Source organism: Eschrichtius robustus, chromosome 12, assembly GCF_028021215.1.
Source record: "Eschrichtius robustus isolate mEscRob2 chromosome 12, mEscRob2.pri, whole genome shotgun sequence".
Classification (NCBI taxonomy): domain Eukaryota; kingdom Metazoa; phylum Chordata; class Mammalia; order Artiodactyla; family Eschrichtiidae; genus Eschrichtius; species Eschrichtius robustus.
The window spans coordinates 57,379,806-57,402,476 of NC_090835.1; the positions used below are offsets into that span (position 1 = coordinate 57,379,806).

The 22,671-nt window shown below is 43.7% G+C and overlaps 1 protein-coding gene and 1 pseudogene across 7 annotated transcripts in view; one reads left to right on the forward strand and one right to left on the reverse strand.

Moving 5' to 3' along the window:
* Nucleotides 1-3,947: 3,947 nt before the first annotated feature.
* LOC137774043 (extended synaptotagmin-1 pseudogene) lies at nucleotides 3,948-8,714 on the reverse strand (annotated as a pseudogene).
* Nucleotides 8,715-21,639: 12,925 nt separating this feature from the next.
* The window catches only part of SLC4A7 (solute carrier family 4 member 7), a 115,511-nt gene continuing 114,479 nt past the window's right edge, over nucleotides 21,640-22,671 (forward strand). For all 7 annotated transcript variants that reach the window (XM_068557969.1, XM_068557972.1, XM_068557971.1 and 4 more), the window contains exon 1: nucleotides 21,640-21,928. In XM_068557969.1, coding sequence (XP_068414070.1) covers nucleotides 21,881-21,928 — 48 coding nt within the window. In that variant the 5' untranslated portion in view covers nucleotides 21,640-21,880. The remainder of the gene's footprint in view (nucleotides 21,929-22,671) is intronic.

Here is a 22,671-nt window from a genome sequence, read left to right on the forward strand (position 1 = left end):
TGATGTCTGGCTGGAACACCAAGAGCCTTTCATCCACACGGCTCAGAATAAAAGGGAGAAAAAATAGAAAGAAAAAAAAAAAAGAATGAGGATAAAATATAATAAAGATAAAATAAAATAAAGTTATTAAAATAAAAAAATAAAAAATAATTATTAAGAAAATATTTTTTAATTAAAAAAAATTACAAAAACAAAAACAAAAAAAATGGATGGACAGAACCCTAGGACAAATGGTGAAAGCAAAGCTATACAGACAAAATCTCACACAGAAGCATACACATACACACTCACAAAAAGAGGAAAAGGGGAAAAAATAATATATCTTTCTCTGAAAGTCCACCTCCTCAATTTGGGATGATTCTTTGTCTATTCAGGTATTCCACAGATGCAGGTACATCAAGTTGTTTGTGGAGTTTTAATCCGCTGCTTCTGAGGCTGCTGGGAGAAATTTCCCTTTCTCTTCTTTGTTCGAACAGCTCCTGGGTTTCAGCTTTGGATCTGGACCCGCCTCTGCGTGTAGGTCGCCTGAGGGCGTCTGTTCTTCGCTCAGACAGTTCTGGGTTAAATGAGCAGCTGCTTAGGCTCTGGCTCACTCAGGCCATGGGGAGGGAGGGGTGCGGATGTGGGGCGAGCCTGCGGCGGCAGAGGCCTGCGTGACGTTGCAGCAGCCTGAGGCGCGCCGTGCGTTCTCCCGGGCAAGTTGTCCCTGGATCACGGGACCCTGGCAGTGGTGGGCTGCACAGGCTCCCGGGAGGGGCGGTGTGGATAGTGACCTGTGCTCGAATACAGGGTTCTTGGTGGCGGCAGCAGCAGTCTTAGCGTTTCATGCCCGATTCTGGGGTCCGTGCTGGTAGCCGCGGCTCGCGCCCGCCTCTGGAGCTCATTTAGGCGGCGCTCTGAATCCCCTCTCCTCGCACACCAGGAAACAAAGAGGCAAGAAAAACTCTCTTGCCTGTTCGGCAGCTCCAGATCTTTTCCCGGACTCCCTCCCGCCTAGCTGTGGCGCACTAACCCCTTCAGGCTGTGTTCACGCCGCCAACCCCAGTCCTCTCCCTGCAATCCAACTGAAGTCTGAGCCTCAGCTCCCAGCCCCCGCCTGCCCTGGCGGGTGATCAGACAAGCCTCTCGGGCTGGTGAGTGCTGGTCGGCACTGATCCTCTGTGTGGGAATCTCTCTACTTTGCCCTCCACACCCCTGTGGCTGCACTCTCCTCCGTGGCTCCGAAGCTTCCCCCCTCTGCCACCCGCAGTCTCTGCCCGCAAAGGGGCTTCCTAGTGTGTGGAAACCTTTCCTCCTTCACAGCTCCCTCCCACTGGTGCAGGTCCCGTCCCTATTCTTTTGTCTCTGTTGTTTCTTTTTTCTTTTACCCTACCCAGGTACGTGGGGAGTTTCTTGCCTTTTGGGAGGTCTGACGTCTTCTGCCAGCGTTCAGTGGGTGTTCTATAGGAGCAGTTCCACGTGTAGATGTATTTCTGATGTATCTGTGGGGAGGAAGGTGATCTCCGCGTCTTACTCTTCCACCATCTTCTCCTCCAAGCCCCCTTTTCTTCCTTTTGTTTCTCATTTTTAGTCTACCATTGGCTCACTTTGTATTTTCATATTTTAACTGATTAATTTGTTGGTAGTGATAGCTCTTCTATAAATCTTGTCACCTCCACCCCCACCCCCCAAACACACACCAAATAAGACTGAGTTTGGAAAAAGTCACCAGGAAAGATTTTCATAAATTCTCCAAGGATGAAAATGAGGGTGATGGGAGCTTAGTGAGTGAGAGGCTGAGTGGTGATTAATGGGAGGCCTCAGGGAGCATACAGGGGACTTGTTTCCCCGCAATGATGGTGAGAAGACACAGCTGCTCATTAAGGATGATGGTGGATTATTTTCAGGTATGTTAAGTTTTTAAATTCTCATTCAACAAAATGCACATTGCTTACATTCCATCTACCTATTCAACTGTCAAAAAGTAGATGTAGGTGTAGCATGAACAGCCAGCTGGATAGCATGAACCATCTAATTTATAGTCTTTTTGTCTTGATTCTTGGGGATTTTGATTTTATGAAATATTGTAATGGATAGTAACTTAGGGAGGGTTCAGGTAAAGAAACTGACCCAGAGTGCCTACTCAATGAAATTGATCTGATAATTTCTGCAGTTTAAGAAATAATTTATTTTAAATTGTTTTATTTACCTGGATATAGATTAAAATGTGAACATTTTTATTAAAAACACTATCTTCAATTTACAATACACAATCTTTGAAGCATTGAGTTATGAGACAAGTGTATATCACATTTTATTGTAAGAAAGCTGAATGAAAGATTCTGGAAATATTTGTTGAACTCTTCTGTATATCAGGTGCTGTTACACTTGTCTCCCACGGTTCAACCAAATCTACACGCTTTAGTTTTCCATACATTTTAGTAGTAGAATATACAAATATATACCAACACCTTCCAAGTTTTTGTGACACCATCTTATATATAAATCTTATATATACTAGACAGGGTGCACAGATGATAGTAAATCTAAATGAATGAATTTTTGTCCCTCTTGATCTTATTTTATTTGTGTCATAGGTCAGGTTCCTGGGAAACAGACTCTGAGATTCTGAGACAGTCGTTCAGAAGTTTAATTTGAGTGTGCTGTCAGGAATAGTACTTGTGAAGAGTAAGGAAAGCAGAACAGGCAAAGGGAGAAGGTAAACCATGATGCAATTGCAAAAGAAGCCTCAGCTGATCCCATGCGGAGCTTAGGAACTGGGATGGTCCTTCAGAGTTTTTCCAAACTGAGACAAAGTGTCTGGGTCTTTTTGGATGCAGGCTGTCCCCAGGGTGGAGCATAATCTTGGGCAAGGTAGCTTCCTTCAGCTGAGGACAATTTTGGAAAAGGAACTGAGTTGTGAGCCATCAGCAGCCAATATCCCTCAGCAGGAAGAGTGAGTTCCTTGATCCAAGAGGGATGTGTTGGGCACACAGCATCCCCTGTCAGCACACTATGTGAGATTGTATCATTTTGTCATAAAAATAGAAGCGACAGGATAGAAATAAGCAAAGGGAGAAATGTGGGTAAAAAGGGAAGAGAAGAAAAATAATACATCAGTATTTGGGAAAAAGGGAAAGTATAGTGGAAAGTAAATAAATCTAAAAATAAAAATTTGTGTGTACCAGCCATTATGATTTCACGCACAGCACATTCCCAGGGAAGGTAGTTGCTAAAATGGCCAAGGTCACAGAATGAGAGTTTTGGAAAACACCTGTGAATCATGATTCAGAGGATTGTGCCATAACCTTCAAAGCACATGAAAATGAATGGAAATGCATTCTGTTAAACTATTTCCTAACAGAGGTCATTCAGTCATAAGAACACTTTCAGAGCACGAAGAAGCAGGTTTGATGAATATTGATGCTGTAAGTGAAAGAACTTAAATTTAGCAAATTTGAGTCTTGGCTTATCTATGAATTGTCAACTTTTAATCATCCTATGGATGATTTTTAAATGATGTCCATTTGGCTTTGGAATTTGTTACAAGAATTTTGGGAGGAGCCCATTGATCATCTTGGTTTGGGTTTCCCCAGAAACGGACCTGAGACAAAGATTCAAGGGCCAGTAGTTTCCTGGGGAAACTACGTGGTCTTTTTTGTTTTTTGTTTTTTTGGTCTTTCAAAAAGCTGTTATTTGGCATAAGCTAATGCCACTGCTAGTGCTGCCAGTGGCCAGGCACAGACATAGAAGGTCCTGAGGAGCTGGGCAGAAAGGAGAATGTGCAGGCAGAGCAGGAAATAGCCAGCTCACGTCCCTGTCCCAGGAGCCCAGAAGGATAAAGGCCGTGTAGTAAAGGGTAACATACGGTCCTCCTCTTTGGTCACGCAAAGGCCCTATCATGGGCCTGGGAGGTGAGATGGCTGAGGGGTGCAGCCTCTGTCCTTGGACTCCAAGCTTTAGGCTCATCACATTGAGGTGGTGATGCAGCGAGAGGTGAGGCAAGGAGACAGAGCAGTCAGGCTGGTAATCTCCGGCTCCTGGGAGCTGCGCGTGTCCTTGTCATCCATGAGGTCATACCACTGGACTGCACCCTGGGAAAGGTCTATCTCAGCGAGGTCCAACTGCACCTTCCCCAGCAGCTCACGCTCTCTTGACATGAAGGAGGAACTAGACTTCACAGAGACATCCAGCTTTCGCCGAAAGGCCTCATCCAGGGGCAATTCCCACTCAAACCGTTCATTGAATTCAGGATTTAGGGTCCTCTTCTTCTGTGAGGTCTTCCTCTTGGTGCCCTGGTTCTTGTCTGGCAGTAGCAACAGTGACACGTAGGGGTCGGGGGGATCCCGTTCATTTTGTTGAAGGGCCCAGCAACTGTGAATGATGCTGACCAGCGTGCGTTCTTCACTGTAGTACCAAACAGTCAGTTTCACCTGGCCCACAGGCCCGGCTGGAGCCTCAAGGGGACTGTCACTGTGTGTTAGGCACTGCCGGAGCTCTGGGCCTGAGGAAGTGATGTGAGGGAATCCCCCCCAGAGCTCTGGTTCTTCGCTCAGAGATGAGGAGCTGTGGCTCTAGCTGTGGCTGTGAGCTTCCACCCCTGAGTGCTGGGACACCAGGACCCCGAGCTGTGCTCGCAGTAGCTCCTGCCCTGGACCATTGCTGAGCATAAACCAGCGGTCCAAGCAGAGCCGGTCAGCCACGAGGAGCTCGGAGAGAGGCAGAGATAACAAGCCCCGTGTGCCAGTCCCCTCACCCCGAACCTGCAACTCCAGGCTCTCAGAGTTTGGTTTCCTGATGAGAGAGGAGGCACTCTCATCCCAGACAGGGGCTGACGTTTGGAAAACAGTCTTAGTTTTATGAGAAGTATCTCCCAAAGCAAGAGTAGCATAAGGGCTGGGAGGCTTGGTACCTTTTCGGAGCCGCAGGTCCTCAGCCCACTCCAGGTAGACGGAGAGCAGGGCTGTCGCCAGTTCTGCACTCTTCTGAGTCTGGATCAAACCGTTTATCTGCAGCACCTCCTCTAACTCGGCAGCAGTGGGACGGGGGGTCAGACGCTCCAGACGCAAGTGTCGGCGGCCAGATGAGACATCCTCCAGGGTCAGCCACTCATCAAGGAAGCCATTGTTTAGGGCTGTGGTGAGACTCACTTTACACCTGCCCAGAAAGTCATCCTTGTCCAGGTCCTTGTCAAAAACCTCAACCTCTAGCTCTTGGCCTGGAATTGATGTGACGATCACCTCAAAGACCTCGTTCCAATGGGGATGGAGATCTTCCTCAACAACGTGGCTCTGGAAGCTTCGTCCTCCCAGGTTTAGGAAATGCTAGATGGTAGCAGGTGATGATATAGGGATGGAGAATGCAGCCTATCAAAGGTAGTCAGGAGCTTAACCCTACAGTGAAAAAAAAAAAACACACTGGAGAATTATCTTGACGGAGGGGCAAGGAAGCGGGGGTACTAGTCACCAGAGCTTATTGTTCTCTCAACTTCAGGTCTGCTTTGTGCACAGGGGGAGCAGTCTCTCTGGGCTTAAGGAAGTGGCCAGGGGGGACAGAGAGGCAGAAACTGAGTATTGGAGGCCTGCAAATGAAGCCTGAGGGGTGCATGCAGGGAACTGTCAAGGCAGCCTCTGCTACATTGATGGTCTGAATGTATTTTTCTTGTTATGATATTAAAGTTGGTTTCCATCCCTGAGAATGTGCCAAGTTGTGGCCAGGGGAGAGAGAGCTGGCTGTGTGCCGAGAAACAGGAGGAAACCCTTGTGAGATTAAACATTCGAGCGTGGGCTGGGCACAGGGCCATGGAAGGTTGACAGCAGCCTGAGCAGGCACTCATGCCATAGGAAACGTCCTGTAGATGAGAGCTCATTACGGTCACCAAAGGTGAAAGGTGGGGGAAGAGATAAATTGGGAGATTGGGACTGACATATACACACTACTATACATAGAATAGATAACCAACAAGGACCTACTGTATAGCACAGGGAACTCTGCTCAATATTCTGTGATAACTTACATGGGAAAAGAATTTGAAAACGGATAAATGTGTATGTATACATACATATGAATCACTTTGCCATACACCTAAAACTAACACAACATTGTAAATCAACTATAGTCCAATAGAAAATAAATTTTAAAATAAATAAATAAATGAGGGCTCACACAGGCAGTTTCCTCCAGTCGTCCATTTGGACCATAAGACTCCTGAGCTGGAGAATAATGGCAGAGTGGAAAGTTTTCAGGTGGCAGTTACCTTGGTCCTGTGCCAGGTGTATTACTCACTGCTCACAAAGCTCCAGCTGGTATTTACCACCCAAGAAAAGGGGAAAGAAAAGAGAAGTTCTTCTGCTGATTTTCATGTCACAGAAGGCATGAAAGACGAGACAATGCATTGGGGAAGAATGAGAAAATTTTCCCATGGTCCTCATTTATTTTTATCACAGGATATCAGTTATTTGTACCACTTTAGGGAAAATAAGAATCTAAAGAGTTCTGATTCTTTAAATTTTGTTTATTAGCCTCATATCTAAGGAAATCACATTTAATCGGCTCACTTCCTGAAGAGCTAGTTTGATATCCTTGACTTAGATTACTGCTGTGCAGTTAGGGTCAGCTTTCCCCTCTCCTCCCATGCAGAGCTGAAGGGCAATGCTGGGGCTCCCAGGACGTGCAGTAAAGGATGAACAAGAGACGTCCTGACCCTGCACATTTTCTTATGTCTTCACTAAGAAAATCCCCCTAAAAATTTAATCTGTTAAAAACCAGCCAGGATCATATTACCAAAGAGGAAGTTGTTTAATTCATTCATTTATTGAACAAATCTTTATGTACTTTATGGACAATGTACAGAGAGCTGAGAGGGAGGCAAAAATGAGTGGGCCACGTCTCTAGTTCTTAGGGAACTTATTGGTATTCAACACGGAAGGCCTGAAAGCGATTAATTATAACCCAACATGAAGTGAAATGGTACTCTGATATCCTGTGAGAACATTAGTGGTGATAGCCCTTCTCTCATTAAGTCTTATTACCCTTATATTTCATGCCACATTATTTAGCAGTTTTAAAAATTTCTGCCCTCAATGGCTTCCTATGGCTTTCCCAGCTCAAATGATAACCTTCTTACGGCCGGAAAGGAGATAGTAAAAGCTGTGCTTCCTGATCTTTAAGTGTGTACAAATGCCCACAGTTCTGCACATCCAACAAGCTCCTTGGACCAGCTCTGCTATCCCTTACAGCACTTGCCACACCGTTCAGCAAATCAGATTCAGATTGTAAATTACTTTTGAAACTATCAGTCACTTTTATTGCACCTGACAGGCAAGCTAGGGATTGCTAAAATACAGTAGATACTTCATGTGCTCAGAAAGTTGTAGGGCAGATTGAATGTGTTAGGATACCATCTCCCCAACATTTACCCCATGATGCTGTTCTGTGTGCACAGGCCTAAAGATTAAACAGAGACACATATCCCATGCTTTTTAAAGGGAACGAAATGTGTCTTCATATTTTACCTGTGGTCCATTTATGGAATTGCTGAGATAACATTCCCCCAGGGTTGTTATATTTGCTTTGCAGAGTAAGTTCTTCTGTAAGGAAGGGTGTGGAACTGAGTGCTGTTAACAGGCTCCAGAACAGCACTCAGGTTTCAATGCTGTGTCACAATTTTAGAACAACGGGTGGCCAGAGTCTACAGCTAATCTGGTCCAGGCCTCCGAAGAAGCATGCTCAATGCGGGCTTCCGCCTGTTCTGTCTTGATACTTCTGCTCCCCACCTACCAGATTAATATTGAAGGGAATTCTACATGCCTCAATCTTCTGTATTCAAGCTCTTCCTTATACCGTGCAAGTCCCCTTCAGTTACCTAGTACCTCCCATACCTCCCCAAACTGCCCTCTACTGCCTCTCCTTTGACCCTGACTGCTCTCTCTGCCAAACTTCCCACCCTTTGGAAATTTTCTTCTTCGCACTGCAACTTAAATTTTTCTTCTCCGCACTGCAACTTGAATGATTTTATACAACACAGGTCTGATCAAGTCATTCGCTGTCTTAACTTCCTCTAAATGTCTCCCATTGCCCTCAGAAAATGTTGGAATTCCCTAACATAATGGAGAAAGCCCCCTCTTCCCACTTGCCAGCCCTGAAATGTGTGTTCCTGATCTAGCCAGCCTCTTCAGGTCCTGCAATGTCCCATGCTCTCCACCCCCAGTTCTTCCAGGGCTATTTCCTCTACCTACACTCTTCCTCTGGTTTTATTCCTCCTCTACTTTAGGTTTCACTTAGCAGTCTCTGTACTGGAGACTCCTTCCTTGACACCAGGACACCAGCTACCAGGGTCTGCTTGTGTTTGTATCAATGCTCTTAAACGCTGCAGGATCATTTCCTCGTTCCTTATCTGCTCTCCCTGTTAAGACATAGAGGTTCCTGAACAGGCCTTGTCTTTGTCTTGTTCGCATGCTACACACATGGCCTAGCACACAGTGGGTTCTCACTAGGGCCATCTTCAGGAACACTTGGAAGGGAGCTGAACAATTGGGGTTTAACGCTCGTCAGTGCAGTCCTGAAATTCTGAATCATTTGTCTTTGGATTTATGCTTTATAAGTGAAGTCAATGGAATGATGGAGCATGTGCCAGGGGCGTGGAGTCTAGGCTCCCACCTGGTCCCACCTAGTCCCACCTGGTCCCTGGGAGGCTCCTCCACCTCCGACCCATGATCACTGTCTCCCTCGCCCATTCCCCTCCAGCACCCCGCTTTGGTGCAGGAACAATGAGGGATTGGGCAGGTTCTTGTGCTCACATGTGGAGTCCTGCACAGAGTCTGCAGCATCTGTGAGGATATGCACTGTATTTGCAAGTACCCATGTGTCCAAGGGGACACTATGCTGAGCAGCAAATAAAAAACGAAAAGACAAGTCGAGAAGGAGACTCAGAAGAAAAAAAAAACAAACACTTTTCTCCTCCTTTTTGAACAAGGTACCCTGCATTTTCATTTTGCACTGGGCCCCACAAATTATGTAGCTATCTCTGGCTCTCCATGAGTGTTTGTTGAATAGATGAATCAAAGGAATTTGATGAGTCAAATGCATGTTTCTTCAAAGCAACCACCTTGATGGATTTTCCAGTAGTTGTAATTTCCTGTAACATTTTTGGAACTTGTTTTTGAGAAGGTCACCATTTGGTCACAAATATTTTTTGAACATTTATTACACCAGGTTCTGGTGTATAGCAGTGAACTATTCAGATAAGGCTATGGAAAATCTTCATCCTTAAAATTGCTTTGGGGTGGATTTACTTCTCTAAAGAAGTCAAAAGTCTCTGGGGGGTCATATCTGGTGAATAAAGCAGGCCATAAAACTAAGTAATATCAATAATACCACTTGGGACTAAAATAAACTTTATAACTATGGAACCATAAATTAAAAACACTGGGTTTCTTATGTGAGTAAACTGGTTCTGAAGATAATTTTCAAATATAAGTTTCAAAAACATTTTGAATTACTTTTAGTAAATGAAGAGTATCTCAAGGGGACTACCTTGAAGCATAAATTATATTTTAAATATAGAAACTCTGGAGTAAATAATTTTTGAAGAAAGCTTTTTTGGGTAATTTCTGTGTTTTTAATTTTCTTAAACATTACTTTTTCATCTAATTCCATACATAAGAGAAATCTGCAGCTGATCAAAATATGGTTATTAGTAATAACCTGCTTCCATGATCGCGTTGTTCTTACAACGTCCATCATGATTTGTTTGCTTCTCTACTAGAGCTTCCAAATTATGATTTTATTCATCATTTTTGGAGCCCTGTGATAACCTACTTATTTTGCAGTACATCTCCTATCTAGGCTGGTCCCTGTTAGCTGTGTTATTTTAACCTCTTCGCGCCTTAGTTTCCTGATAGGATTGTGAGGAATATTAACACAGGCAAAGACCTTAGACTACTACCTGGCGAACAGTAAATGCCACATAAGAATTTCATTACAATAATTGCTATGATCTGGCCCCATGCATCCAGGCAAGGTGTAGGCAAAATTGTTCTCTAATGGGACAGACAGTAGATAATTGAGGCTTTGTGGGTCAGGTGATCTCTGTCACAACTACTCAAGTCTATTGTTGTAATGCTGAAATCACCCTTAGACCATACTTTTATGAATGGGCATGACTAAGTTTCAATAAAACTTTATTTACAAAAACAGATGGCTGGTCAGATTGTGCTCATGGGCAATTCATCTGCTGACCACCCCTGCTCCCCAACCACAGACACACCTTTTTGACAGGTGAGTGTGAAGGCTTAGCCAGGAGTCAAGAGTGAGGAGCAACGGTGACCTCAGTCCTCTGAAGTCCAGGTCACAGTAGTAACAGGCTTCTCTAGGTGTGATGGCCCAGAGTGAGGGCAGAGGCGCCATCTCTGTGGACAGTGCCATGGGGGCTGGTGGAGGTAGTAGAGGAGATAGGCTACAGCTGGAGAACTCCATGTAGCTCACTCTCCAGAATTAATTCTGTCCTGACAAGTTGATTCAATGAGCATTTTATAAACACCTGCTCAGTGGCTACATATGCAATGGTTTACTGTATTTTCATGGTAGCCTATTGTATAATTTATTTAACTATACAAGGGCCATACTTCAACCAATTAATATTCAATATTCATCTCTAATTTAATCTTTCAAAAACTAGAGAAAAAATTTTTCTATAATATTCTTTGCCTATATAGTTCTTGGTGAGTCTAAATATTAGAAGAAAGTGGAACCTTATTCAGTTGTACTGACCCTTGACCTGCTTGGCAATCTCTTCCCCCCAGAGCGGCCTCAAAGGAGCCAGGAAGTTAAGTCTTGTATTTTTTTTCCATATCAGATCAGCATGCAATATGCTTGCCTAAGTAATAAGTATTATCTAGATAGATAGGTAGATATGGACAGGATATTTGTTTTCTCTATGAATGTGATGTCTTAATGTGCCTGGCAGTCAGCATCTCCTCTTTTGCAATACTCTTCCCGTTTTGCTTGGGTACTCTCCTTAAGGTAACTAAAGGTCACTCCCTCCCAGAGTATAACATATTTTACGTTCCACTGTGCTTTCCAGAGGCAGGGTTTTACCTACAAGCTTGAAGATGATCCAGACTTAAAGTGGTCTCTTATTACATACAACAAAAGAAATTTTGATTCACTGATTGATTGATTCAAGAAATGTCTACTCAGCTGCTCATCATATGTACCACACAGGTCCTTGGAGGGGCAGGAATGAATAGATACCATTTCTGCTCTCATGGAACTTGCTGTTTGCTGGTAGAGGCACATGTTAAACAATTATCAAACAGATAAGACAGCATGTAATTAGAACTAGCAAGAACTGATAGAAAGGAAATGAAAGTTTATAATATATCTCAAATACTGCTGGTCATAGCAATCATCTAGGGCCCTTGTTAAAATAATAGATTCCTTTTGGCCCCATCACAGATCTGCTGAATCATGGTCTCTAGGGAACTCCATATATTTCACAAGTAGCCCAGACAATCCTTATGAACAAGCACACTTGGAAAACCCTGGTCGAACAGAATTTAAAGCAAAGACAACAACTCTAACTTCCAACCAGGCTTTCATTCTAAAGAAGCCTTATTTGGCATGTCTTTGAAGATTGGTTATAATAAGTGGCAGAAAACTTCCAATTCAAATTTGTGTTTGCTGATGCTGATGACCTATGGACTTGAATGCCACCTTTATGAAACCTTCATTAGGTTGCTAGGCAATGGGCTACTCTACCAGCTGGATTTAGTTTCCTAGATACAAGACTTTCTGAAACTCCTGCAGTTTTCTTTCTCTTCATTAAAAAAAAAAAATGCTTATCCAGAAAATATGCCATTGAGAATATTTACTTAATAATTTAACAATCTTCTCCCTTCGGAACCCCCAGCATACTCAACAGACTTCATGGCAGGCTTTAGTTTAACCCATTCAGGTTTTGACTTGGCCTCAAAGAGAGAAGTGGTCTCTCTTAACAGGTTATGAATATCGTTATACTGTATTTACACTGTTTAGCTTTAATGTGTTTGGCTTTTTAAAAGTGGTATTTAAGTTTGGAATATTCCTATTGTAAAACATTGTAAAATTTCCACTAGTGTTTTAGACTATTTTGTATTAAAAATAATGTTTACAGCTTTTTTCTCAATTAAATGTAATTTATTCATAGTAGATATTTGTAGAACCTATAAAGAATGAAATTTTAAATTTAAAAATCACCCATAATCCTACTACCCAGCAACATCTGTTAGCATTTTAGTCTATTGTTAATTTTTAATATATTACTTTCAATTGATCACTCATTGATAGATAGTTACAACTGGGATTATACTCTATATCAAGTTTGTATCCAGATCTTTTAACAAAACTTGATACCATGAGCATTTTTCCGTTAAAGTTTAGAATGTCTTTTTGATGAGTACATCATATTCTATCATATTGGTATGCAAACATTTATTTAATAGTTTTTTCATTGCTTCGTTTTATATGGTTTTAAACTTTTCACTTTCATACATAACATTGGCATAAACCCCTTTGTATGTAAATCTATATCTGTAGCTATGACATCTTACAAGACAGTCCTAGTCATGAAATTGCTGGATTGAAGGATATGCTTTTTTTTGAGATTAATACATGTTGCCAAATTGCTTTTCAGGAATTGAAGGGATTCCATCCTTGAGTAGATGGATCCACAGGGACCTGTAAACACTAGGAAACAGATGTGATTTATGGATGCACCAATTAGCCTCCATGTGTTCTGTGATCCCAGACTTGTATTCCTAACTCCGACAATATATTTTCACAAATGCATACTATTGGTAGCACATGGAAAGAGCCATATCAACTTATGTCTGCTATTGCACCAAAGTCTTGAAGAACATGTCTTACTGATGATAAGTAGTCCGGCTATCTTTACATACAAAGGGCAGCTTATGACTGGAACCATGGTCTGTATCTCTGCTTATATTATAAGCACTATTGTTAATTGTTGTTTAAAGAGGAGATACAGCTAGTGAATAATAATACTAATCACTGGTGAATAATAATACTAGGATTCCTATTCGTGGGGGATATATTCTCAGTCCTCAAATGGAAACAAATTCTCAGTGCTTTTTCTTGTTAATTGTCTCTAAGAAAAGATGAAATGCTGGTGCTCATTGCTTCATACTTTGTAAAATATCTTTTTCAGCTTTCTCTCCCCACTCAACTTTCAATTGTGTATAACGTCTCCATGAACCTTAGTTATGAAAAACAAGTAAAAGGAAAGCTTACCTTTCAGTAACTTTTCAGTCCTAGTTACCCCAAGTTACAAGGACACAATTATATTTAAGAGAAGTTGTCGTGTGGGTGGGTGTGCCCAGTGACGTGTGATGAACTGCTATTCCCACCAAATGAATCAGTTGGTATAAGAAAGGTACCATAATTTACTTGAATAGAGTAGGGCTTGGGTTGCTTGTGTGTGTGTGTGTGTGTGTGTGTGTGTGTGTGTGTGTGTGTGAGAGAGAGAGAGAGAGAGAGAGAAAGGGAAAAGTATGTGTCCTGTTTCACATACAAGCACAGGTCGTACCCTATATTTGGCTTCTGGCCTCAAGCAGTGAAGATTGCAGAAATCTCCAGGATGATGAGAACATTCAGAAGCATCTCAAGGGCTTATGTTCCCACTTAATCTGATTTCTTTCCACTCTCTGTTGGCAATTCCTTACCAGCCTGAGTTTAGCAAAGCTACAGAACAATGAGAGATACTCAAACTGGTCGGGTGGGGACGAACCCTTAACCATAGGTAGCCGCCTTTAAGAGAAATCTTAAGGGAGAGGGACAGCATGGGTGTGGGACAGGAAAGGAGGCTGGAAGAAGACAGGTAGAAGTGGAAGCTGCTCCTACCACAGGAGGAGAGAGTCTCCACACCAGAGTTCTAAAAAGTAGCATCCCCAGGGCTCTCTGTGGTTAAAGAAGGTACAGCACCATTCTGTCAAATATTTTCTTATGTATTACCTTATTTGGCTTTTGCAACATCTTTGAAATAAACAGAACACGTATTACAGGTCTGCAATCCTTTATTTGAAACCCTTAAGGCCAGATATTTTAGATTTCAGAATTTATCAGAATTTAGACAAGTGATATAATGCCAGTTATGTATGTTATGAAACACCCCTAGTAGGGTCTGGGACAACATCCTGTTTTCAGACACATTAATATTTCAGTGATGAGGAATACGGGCATCCACAGTAAGGAGATAAAGACTATAAACAGCCTCATCTCAGTCTAGGTTAGGTTTTTGTAGCCAAATGAGTTATGAAAAGCCATTAGTTTTTCAGAGATTTACGAAGCTTGCAACTGAAGATAAGGAATTATGCCCTCAATTATCCCCATTTTATAGATGAGGAAACAGAAGTCCAGAGACTTTAAGTGATATATCCAATGTTAGTTTTAGATTATTTTAAAATGGGATTATTATGAATATCCCAAGATTATCTAAAACAATATAAGTACTTACTTTAACATTCACTGATGGAGAGTTTTGTTTTGAGTGTTTTGATTCCTTGGCAAAAAATGTTTTTTTCTATCTCTGCCTCCCTGGAAGTCTATTACGTTTTTGTATTATGTTTCTCAAGATGGGACCTTGGGATTTTAGATTTCCCCTTTGGTTCAGATGAGTTCTTCTCCAAAATTCATTGTAGTCTCAGTCATGGACATGGTTGAAGGGAGCACTTTCGTGAAAGGGGTAAACGTTTATCGAAACTTAACTATATATAAAGAGTGGTCCTGAGAAGAAAAAAAGTAAGCAACAAGGGTCTTTCAGTGCTTCCCTAGCCCAAGCACTAAGAGGAATAGTCTTTGGAAAGCAACAAAAATATAAACCACACTCAGATATGCCTAGGTGTGACCAAAATAGACTCTGACTTTGAAAGAACACTGCCTACATCAAAACATACAACACTCTTTAAAAGGAGTTTGCTGGCACATCTCGGAGTGCCAATCCTGTACTCACTTGCCACTTGTTCGTCAACAGTAGATGACACTATTCCAATGCCTGAGCAAACTAGATGGTGACCAGTGACTATGAACTGACTCAGAAAAACTCAGAATTATTGAAGAAACAATGAGCTGAGAGTCAGCTAGTCTAGTCCAGTCGGTCCCAGGCCCCTTCCTAACTTGCTGTGTTATTTGGCCATGATCGTGCTTACAATCTTTAGTTTCAGTAATTATAGTTACTTTTGAATATATGTGCATAAAAGAATTCAGAAACAGACACACAAAAGGTTTTGCATGTATTATTAAGAAACCAAAATCGTTGAAAAGGGTCCATTGTACAGAGATTTCCCTACGTGACCTGCCCCCTCACAGGCACAGCCTCCCCCATTATCAACATCCCCCACGAGACGGTGCATCTGTTACAACTGATGAATCTACATTGACACATCATAATCAATCACCCAAAGTCCATAGTTTACCTTAGGGTTCACTCTTGGTGGTGTATATTCTATGGGTTTAGACAAATGTGTAATGACATGTATCCGTCATTATGGTATCATACAGAGTAAAAATACTCTGTGCTCTCCCTATTCATCCACATTCACCACCCCCTCACAAATCCCTGGCAACAAGTGATCTTTTACTGTCTTCATAGTTTTGCCTTTTCCAGAATGTCATACAGTTGTAATCATATAGTATGTAGCCTTTTCAGATTGGCTTCTTTTACTTAGTAATACGTATTTAAGTGTTTTCAGTGTCTTTTCACGGCTTGATAGCTCATTTCTTTTTATTGCTGAATAATATTTCATTGTATATTCAGTTTATTTTTTCTGTTAACCTACTGAAAGACATCTTGGTTATTTCCAAGTTTTGGCAATTATGAAGACAGCTGCTATAAAACATTGGTTTATGTGTGGACATAAGTTTTCAGCTCCTTTGGGTAAATACCTAGAAGCACAATTGCTGAATCATATGGTTAGAGTATGTTTATTTTTGTAAGAAACCACCAAACTGTCTTCTAAAGTGGCTGTTCCATTTTGCATTCCCACCAGCAATGAATGAGAGTTCCTGATGCTCCATATCCTTACCAGTATTTGGAGCTGTCAGTGTTATGGATTTTGGCCATTCAAACAGGTCTGCAGTGTTATCTCATGGTTGTTTTAATTTGCATTTCCCTAATAACATATGATGTTGAGCATGTTTTCATATGCTTAACTGCCATCTCTATGTTTTCTTTGGTAAGCTGTCTGTTAAAGTCTTTGGCCCATTTTTTAACTGGGTATGTATTTTTTTATTGTTGAGTTTTAAGAGTTCTTTACATATTTCGGATAACAGTCCATTACCAGATGTATCATTTGCAAATATTTTCTCTCTTAAAATGCTTTTTAGGTCTTGAAGGGGAAGTGTCTCTATCAAGGAAGAGGAATGGTGGTGATCGTGGTGTTACATCGTAGGTGAACTGTATGTGTACACATAGATTTCCTGTCACATTTACCTTGATCTTAGTGATCTGTATCCTCCTCTCTCTCTCTGCTTAACTCTTCGAGTAATAATAGGCTCCAGAGTGTCTGGGAGGATACTGGCCTAGGGATTTAGTGCTTCAGTGGAGACAGATAAGTTTCACAGACTATATACATCCAGCTCAGTTTTCAGTTCCAGACATGTTTATCCTGAGGACATCAAATTCAACCTGTTCATGGACATGGATCATCTTTGGTTGTCCCTCCTGCAGCTTCTAGACCTAAGGAGTCACTATGTTCTATCAATTTTACTTCCAAACTATCTCTTATATCAGACTTACATTTTCTATTTCCTTTGTCATTGCCTTAGCCCGTGCTTTGTAACCCAGGGCCATCCAATAGAAATATAATGTGAGCCACATATGTAATTTAAAATTTTCTAGTAGCCACATTTAAAGAGGTCAAAAGACATAGGGGAAATTAATTTTAATGTTTATTTAACCCAACATATCCAAAATATTTTCATTTCAACGTGTAATCAATATGAATAACAAGATTCCACTCTTCTCATGTGTGTCAAATCTTTTAAGCTTGCAGCACATCTCAATTAATATGTGCCATATTTCGAGGGCTCAATAACCACCATGTTGAGCAGTGCAGTTTGAACCAATCTCCTTGCTCTTAGCATCTCTCCTTTCCATCCTTTTATATGGTCTGTAATATACCATTTCCCTCCTTAATGCCCTCTGATGGTGGGTCTGTAACTGCATGTAGTAAAAAGTCCAATTTCCTTAGTGCTGTTCACTCATTCATTCCATATTTTTTATGTACTCACCATGTGCCAGGTACTCCAGGGTGTCCCCAGTGACAAGACAGGTGTGGTCTCTGCCCCTGAGGAGTGTAATAGGAATTACACTCTAATGGGAATGTAAGCTCCTCAGGGGCCTGGTGAATAAGGCCCTTCCTCTAGTATGAGCTTAAGCCCACCTTTTTCCCACCTCATGGTTTCCCAAACAGATAATCATAACGAATGTGTAATGAGTGTTTCTTGTCTGTTAGGTGCTGTGCCTTATGCTCTCGTGGAACACCCATGACAGTGCCACTGTTACCCCAATTACAGTGTCCAGAGGGGTTCTAAAAAGAAGGCTGGCAAGGTGGGTGACTTGCCTACAGACACAACCACTAGCACAAAGGGAATCAGCCCCATGCAGTTTGCCTCCAGAGAGGGGGATGCTTCGCCATTGGGCTACCCTGCCTTTCCAGGTGATGCCATTGATTTTGTTGTTGCTTCTGCCTGTGATGCCCTTCTTCTCCCCATGCTTATTTGATGAAGTTATGCCATTATCATTCATGACTCAGTTTAAATCTATTGTATCTCTGTAGCTTTTTCAGACACCTTCATATGCATCCTTTTCTCACAGCTGACAGTCCCCTGCCCCTTCTACCTCTAGCAAAAGTCATCCCACTCTCCTTCATTGAGATTCCCACATTAGAGTGTACACATTGCATTGTTGGCATTTGTTTCTATATCAGTTTCCACTCAGAACTCCATGAGATCAGGTCTGGTTTTTTGTCTTGTTTTAGCTTATCTGTAGGCCTAGCCTGCAGAAATAAGAGGAACAATTTTTTCAACTATTTTCCTTTTGTCTTTTCCCCACTGAGGCTGCTCTGATGTTCTTGTAAACATTATTCCAAGGATTTTAGTTTTCCTTATAGAATCAGATGATTGGGAACATTTAAATTTCAGCTAGCACCAAGAAGAGGCAATGAAGAGATAAAGAATTGTCAAAGGATCCTCTGCTAAAGGATGGTTCCAAGCTTTTCAAAATGACAGAGAAACTGCTATTTTTCTTTAAAAAATATGTTCTGGCTCATAGAGAGCTGTTGGCGGGAAGATTATTCGCACCTCAGGATGAAGATCTTGCCAAGGGGTTGTATCCAAGTCCCTGCTAGTATTACCTACTGTTCCAGAAACCCAGGAAGTGTACTAAATCTGGGATATAGCTAAATGTCATTAATTTTAGGTGCTACAAGTTCATTGTGAGTGATGAATTTAGGTTCAGATTCACCTTTGGTTAGCAAATGTTTCCCCGTGCTACATTTTGGATGAGTATTTAAAATACTAAGAGAACAATTTGCCTTTCAGAAACTTTGAACATTTTATAGCCATCACCATTTACATGAAAGCAATTTTAACACATTATCTTCTTTACTTGCTGCAACCATCACCTCGGGATGAACTCTGGCTGAATACGAATTAAGCGGGCAATTGAGAGTAATCAATTCTATACTTCAGACCTTTACTACACTATTTTTCCAGCAGGTGGGATGAACTGAGGAGTGGAAAAAGTACATGGCAACAGAGAGGTCACTCAAAAAACAATTGTGGACTAAATAAACTAAGGGCTTATTTTTTTCTTTTCACAAGTTGGATTAAGAGAAACTCATTTTCTAGCATGGTCTCCTAACATATATTTTTAAGCCCTTCTTGAAGTTGCCTACTTAGCTCTTTCAACTCTGGCACCAAGGGTATATGTTCCTACTTTGCTCCTGTCACTACTTTGGCCACATCCTCAGATTTCTCCCAGGATGCTCCTAGGTCTTAAAGGATGTTTGCCTCCCCCCTTCCCCACCTCCCAAATTCATTCAATTAACACAGGTACTGAAAGCTTACAAAGGCCAACCACTCTTCTAGGCATGCTGGGAATATAACAGGAAAATGAAACAGGCAAAAAATTACTGTTTGCATGAAGCTTACATGGAGCACACATTTTTTAAAATAATTAATTAATTAATTAATTTATTTATTTATTTTTGGCTGTGTTGGGTCTTTGTTGCTGCGCACGGGATTTTCTCTAGCTGCAGTGAGCGGGGGCTACTCTTGGTTGCGGTGCGGGGGCTTCTCATTGGGTGGCTTCTCTTGTTGCAGAGCACGGGCTCTAGGTGTGCGGGCCTCAGTAGTTGTGGCACTCGGGCTCAGTAGTTGTGGCTCACAGGCTCTAGAGCACAGGCTCAGTAGTTGTGGTGCACGGGCCCAGTTGCTCCGCGGCATGTGGGATCTTCCCGGACTAGGGCTCAAACCCGTGTCCCCTGCACTGGAAGGTGGATTCTTAACCGCTGTGCCACCAGGAAAGCCTGGAGCACACATTAATCTGTGTTTCATGTTAAAATTAATCGATAATTTAAAAATTAATTGATAGTCAATCTAAGAAAGAAATGGACAATTTTATTCGAGCCAACCTGAGGGTTATAACCCAGGAGATAGTCTTTCAGAAAGCTCTGAGGACTGATCTGCCCATTAGAGGTCAAAGCACAGCTATGTAAGTTTTTGAGACAAACGGTTATATATCAAAATAACATATTGACAGTTTACATAGTCCAACAAGGTGATAGTGGGTCATTGTGACCCCTTACAGGATTGAGAAAGGAATATTATCTCCTAAGGAATTACCTTGCTGGTGCCAGGAGGATATTGCCTTTTTTTTTTTTTTTTTTTTTTGGCTAGTAGGCATTCCTGTGTCTTCCAAGGGGATCTAATTAATGTGTAATGCAGATGCACAATACACACAAAAGGGGAGAGGGTAGTGGCTCAGATGGCAGAAAAAAGTGCATGTTAAATTTTTCTTGTCTTGCCTTTAAAATAATTTTGTTACATCAGTGTGTGTGTGTGTGTGTGTGTGTGTGTATACAGATGGTAAACATAATGAAGCATAAATATATAGAATGTTATAAAAGAATAACTGCTGTATAGAAAAATGAAGCAGAGAAAGGGAATAGAAGATGTTCTGTGTACACTAATTAGTTTTTTGGTAGGGAGGCTGCATTTTAAGAGACCCCAGAACTAATTCTTCAATATAAATCATATTTACCTTGTGATGGTATGGGTAAAAGTGATTGAAGCCTTAAACAACTTTAGGAGGCTCTTTTTTTTTTTTTAATTCCAGTTCCTCTCTTTCTCCATATTCTTTCCTTTTCATTCTTGTTTCATCTTTTCATCCCTTTTCCTTGTTGCTGTACAACTTTCTTTAACGAATCATTAGAATGGTGCAATAGAGCAGTTCCATTAACTAGGATTTAAAACCAGTTACCTACCTGAAGCTCAGCTTCTTCATCTGTAAAATGGGGATAACAGAAAACATATGTGGTGTTGTGAGGATTAGAGATGCAGCATGTTTGCCTTAATGTACAGTGTCTAATTGTAGGCTTCTTTAAACGGTAGCACATCTGCTCTTTATACAGTAAGTGAATAATGGGTGCCCACCTAGAAGTAACTGTCTGGGAAATTTAGAAAAAAAGGGGACTAAGACCCAAACCAGGAAGGAGTCATCCAGCATACTTAACTATTTCTGACAAAGGGCTTTACTAATATCTATTTTGAGATGGATAGGGTAAGCGCTCCAGACTTGCTGGAATATAAAGTTTCCTTCCATAGCACTGATTTAGCTCTTCCCAGCTAATCTTTTTGTTCTCTTTTTTAAACACGCAAGACAATCCAGTAAACAATAATGCCTCTAATAAGCATGCTATGTTTCAGGTACGTTTAAGGATAGAAATTCACTTGATCCTTCAATGACCCTGTGTGGCAGGCACCGTCACCATGTGCAGTTAGAGCTGTGGATATGGGGGGGGGGTGCCCCAGAGGGTGGACTCGGGTGTGGGTGCCGCAGTGGTGCCGGTCAGGGGCGCAAGCACACGAGGACACCTGGCCAGGAGTGCTCTCTGTTTTACTGGCCCCGAGTTGGGGTTCGTGCCAACAGAACAGAGAAAAAAACCTTGCAGCACTCCTAACGACCCGTTAGTTCCTTTGGGGTTCCCGTGAGCGCCCCTGTAATGGGCAGCGACCTTCTTCCCTCCTGCCACGAGGAACGTGGTTAGGAGGTAGGCGCCGTGGTGACCCCCAGCCCCCCTCGGACTAGGAAAACGAGCTACACGCTTAGTTTCGGTCACTTAAGATTTTACAGACGGGCGGGCCTCCTGAGGAGGTGGCGTGGCGCCGAGATGAGTGTGGAACCCCGAAGGCCTCCGAGGGGCTGGGACGCCCGTCTTCCTCGCACCCTCCCGCTCCACCTCTGGGCTGCCTGGCCGCCGGGCCGGGACTTGCCTGGGAGGCCCCCGGCCAGCCGGGGGCGGGCTGTGGGCGGGGCCTCCGCGCGTCACGGCCTGGCCCCGCCCTCGGGCCTCCGCGGCGCCCTCCTCCCCGCCTCGGCCTCTCTCCAGCTCAGTGCTCGCTCCACGTTCCACGCTGCGGCCTCGAGCGCCCGCGAGAGGCAGCTTCGCGGTCGCCGCGCACGCGCCCCAGTCTCTCGCTCACGGCTCTCCCCACGCGAGTGCCTCGCCCGCGAGTGCACGTTCGTTTCTCCTCGCGCGTCCGGCTCTCGGCCGCGGCGGCGGCGGCGGGCGGACCGCGAGGGGCAGCAGCGGATCGGCCGCCGCGGGCTGGACGGCCGACCATGGAGGCGGACGGGGCCGGAGAGCAGATGAGACCGCTTCTCACCCGGGTAACGAGAAGGGTGCGGGCGGCGGGGCTCCTCGGCAGGCGGGCGCGGGGCTCGGCGGACAAAGGCTGGGGCGCGGCGGGCCGGCCGCAGGTCCCGGGTCGGGCCCCCCCACCTCAGGCGGCCGGCGCGCCGGGGCAGCCCCTTTGTGTGACCGCCCGGAGCTGGGGGCGGGCGGCGCGGCGCCAAGGAGGCCTATGTGGGGGGTCGGCAGCGCGCCGCCGGCATCCCGGCTGCCGCGTCCTGGGGTCTCGGCATCCGGGGGCCCGGCAGCCCGCGGGCTCGGCCGGTCAACAGCCGGACAGGCGCCTCCTCGTCTCCGCGGGGCTCGCCTCTCCTTCCCGGCGTTCTCCCCGCCAGGTCTCGGTTCCAGTGGCCTTGGCGCTGGACTTGAGGTCAGACCCTCGATAAACCCATCTTCTTCCCGTGAGGAGGAGCGTGGCCCCACCTGGCTAAGCCACAGGCCGTGGTGAGGAGCCGGTTAAATCTTCCCCGTGTTCCCTGTCTCCCCACCCGCCTGCCGCGCGCTTTGTTCCGGGACTTCTCCGGCCGCGTGGACGAGCCGCCTGCGTTGGCGGCCAAGGCTGCGTCTCGCTGCCGACTCTGCCCGGCCAGCCTCCTCCTCTCTTGGCGAGAACCCGAGTGTCCTCCTGCCGCAGGCCAAGTGCAAAGTGGAAGGTGTTCTGACCCTGCGCGCTGCTCTTTTCAGCAGCCTAGCAAAAGCGCGTTTTCCGCTGAAGCTGGGG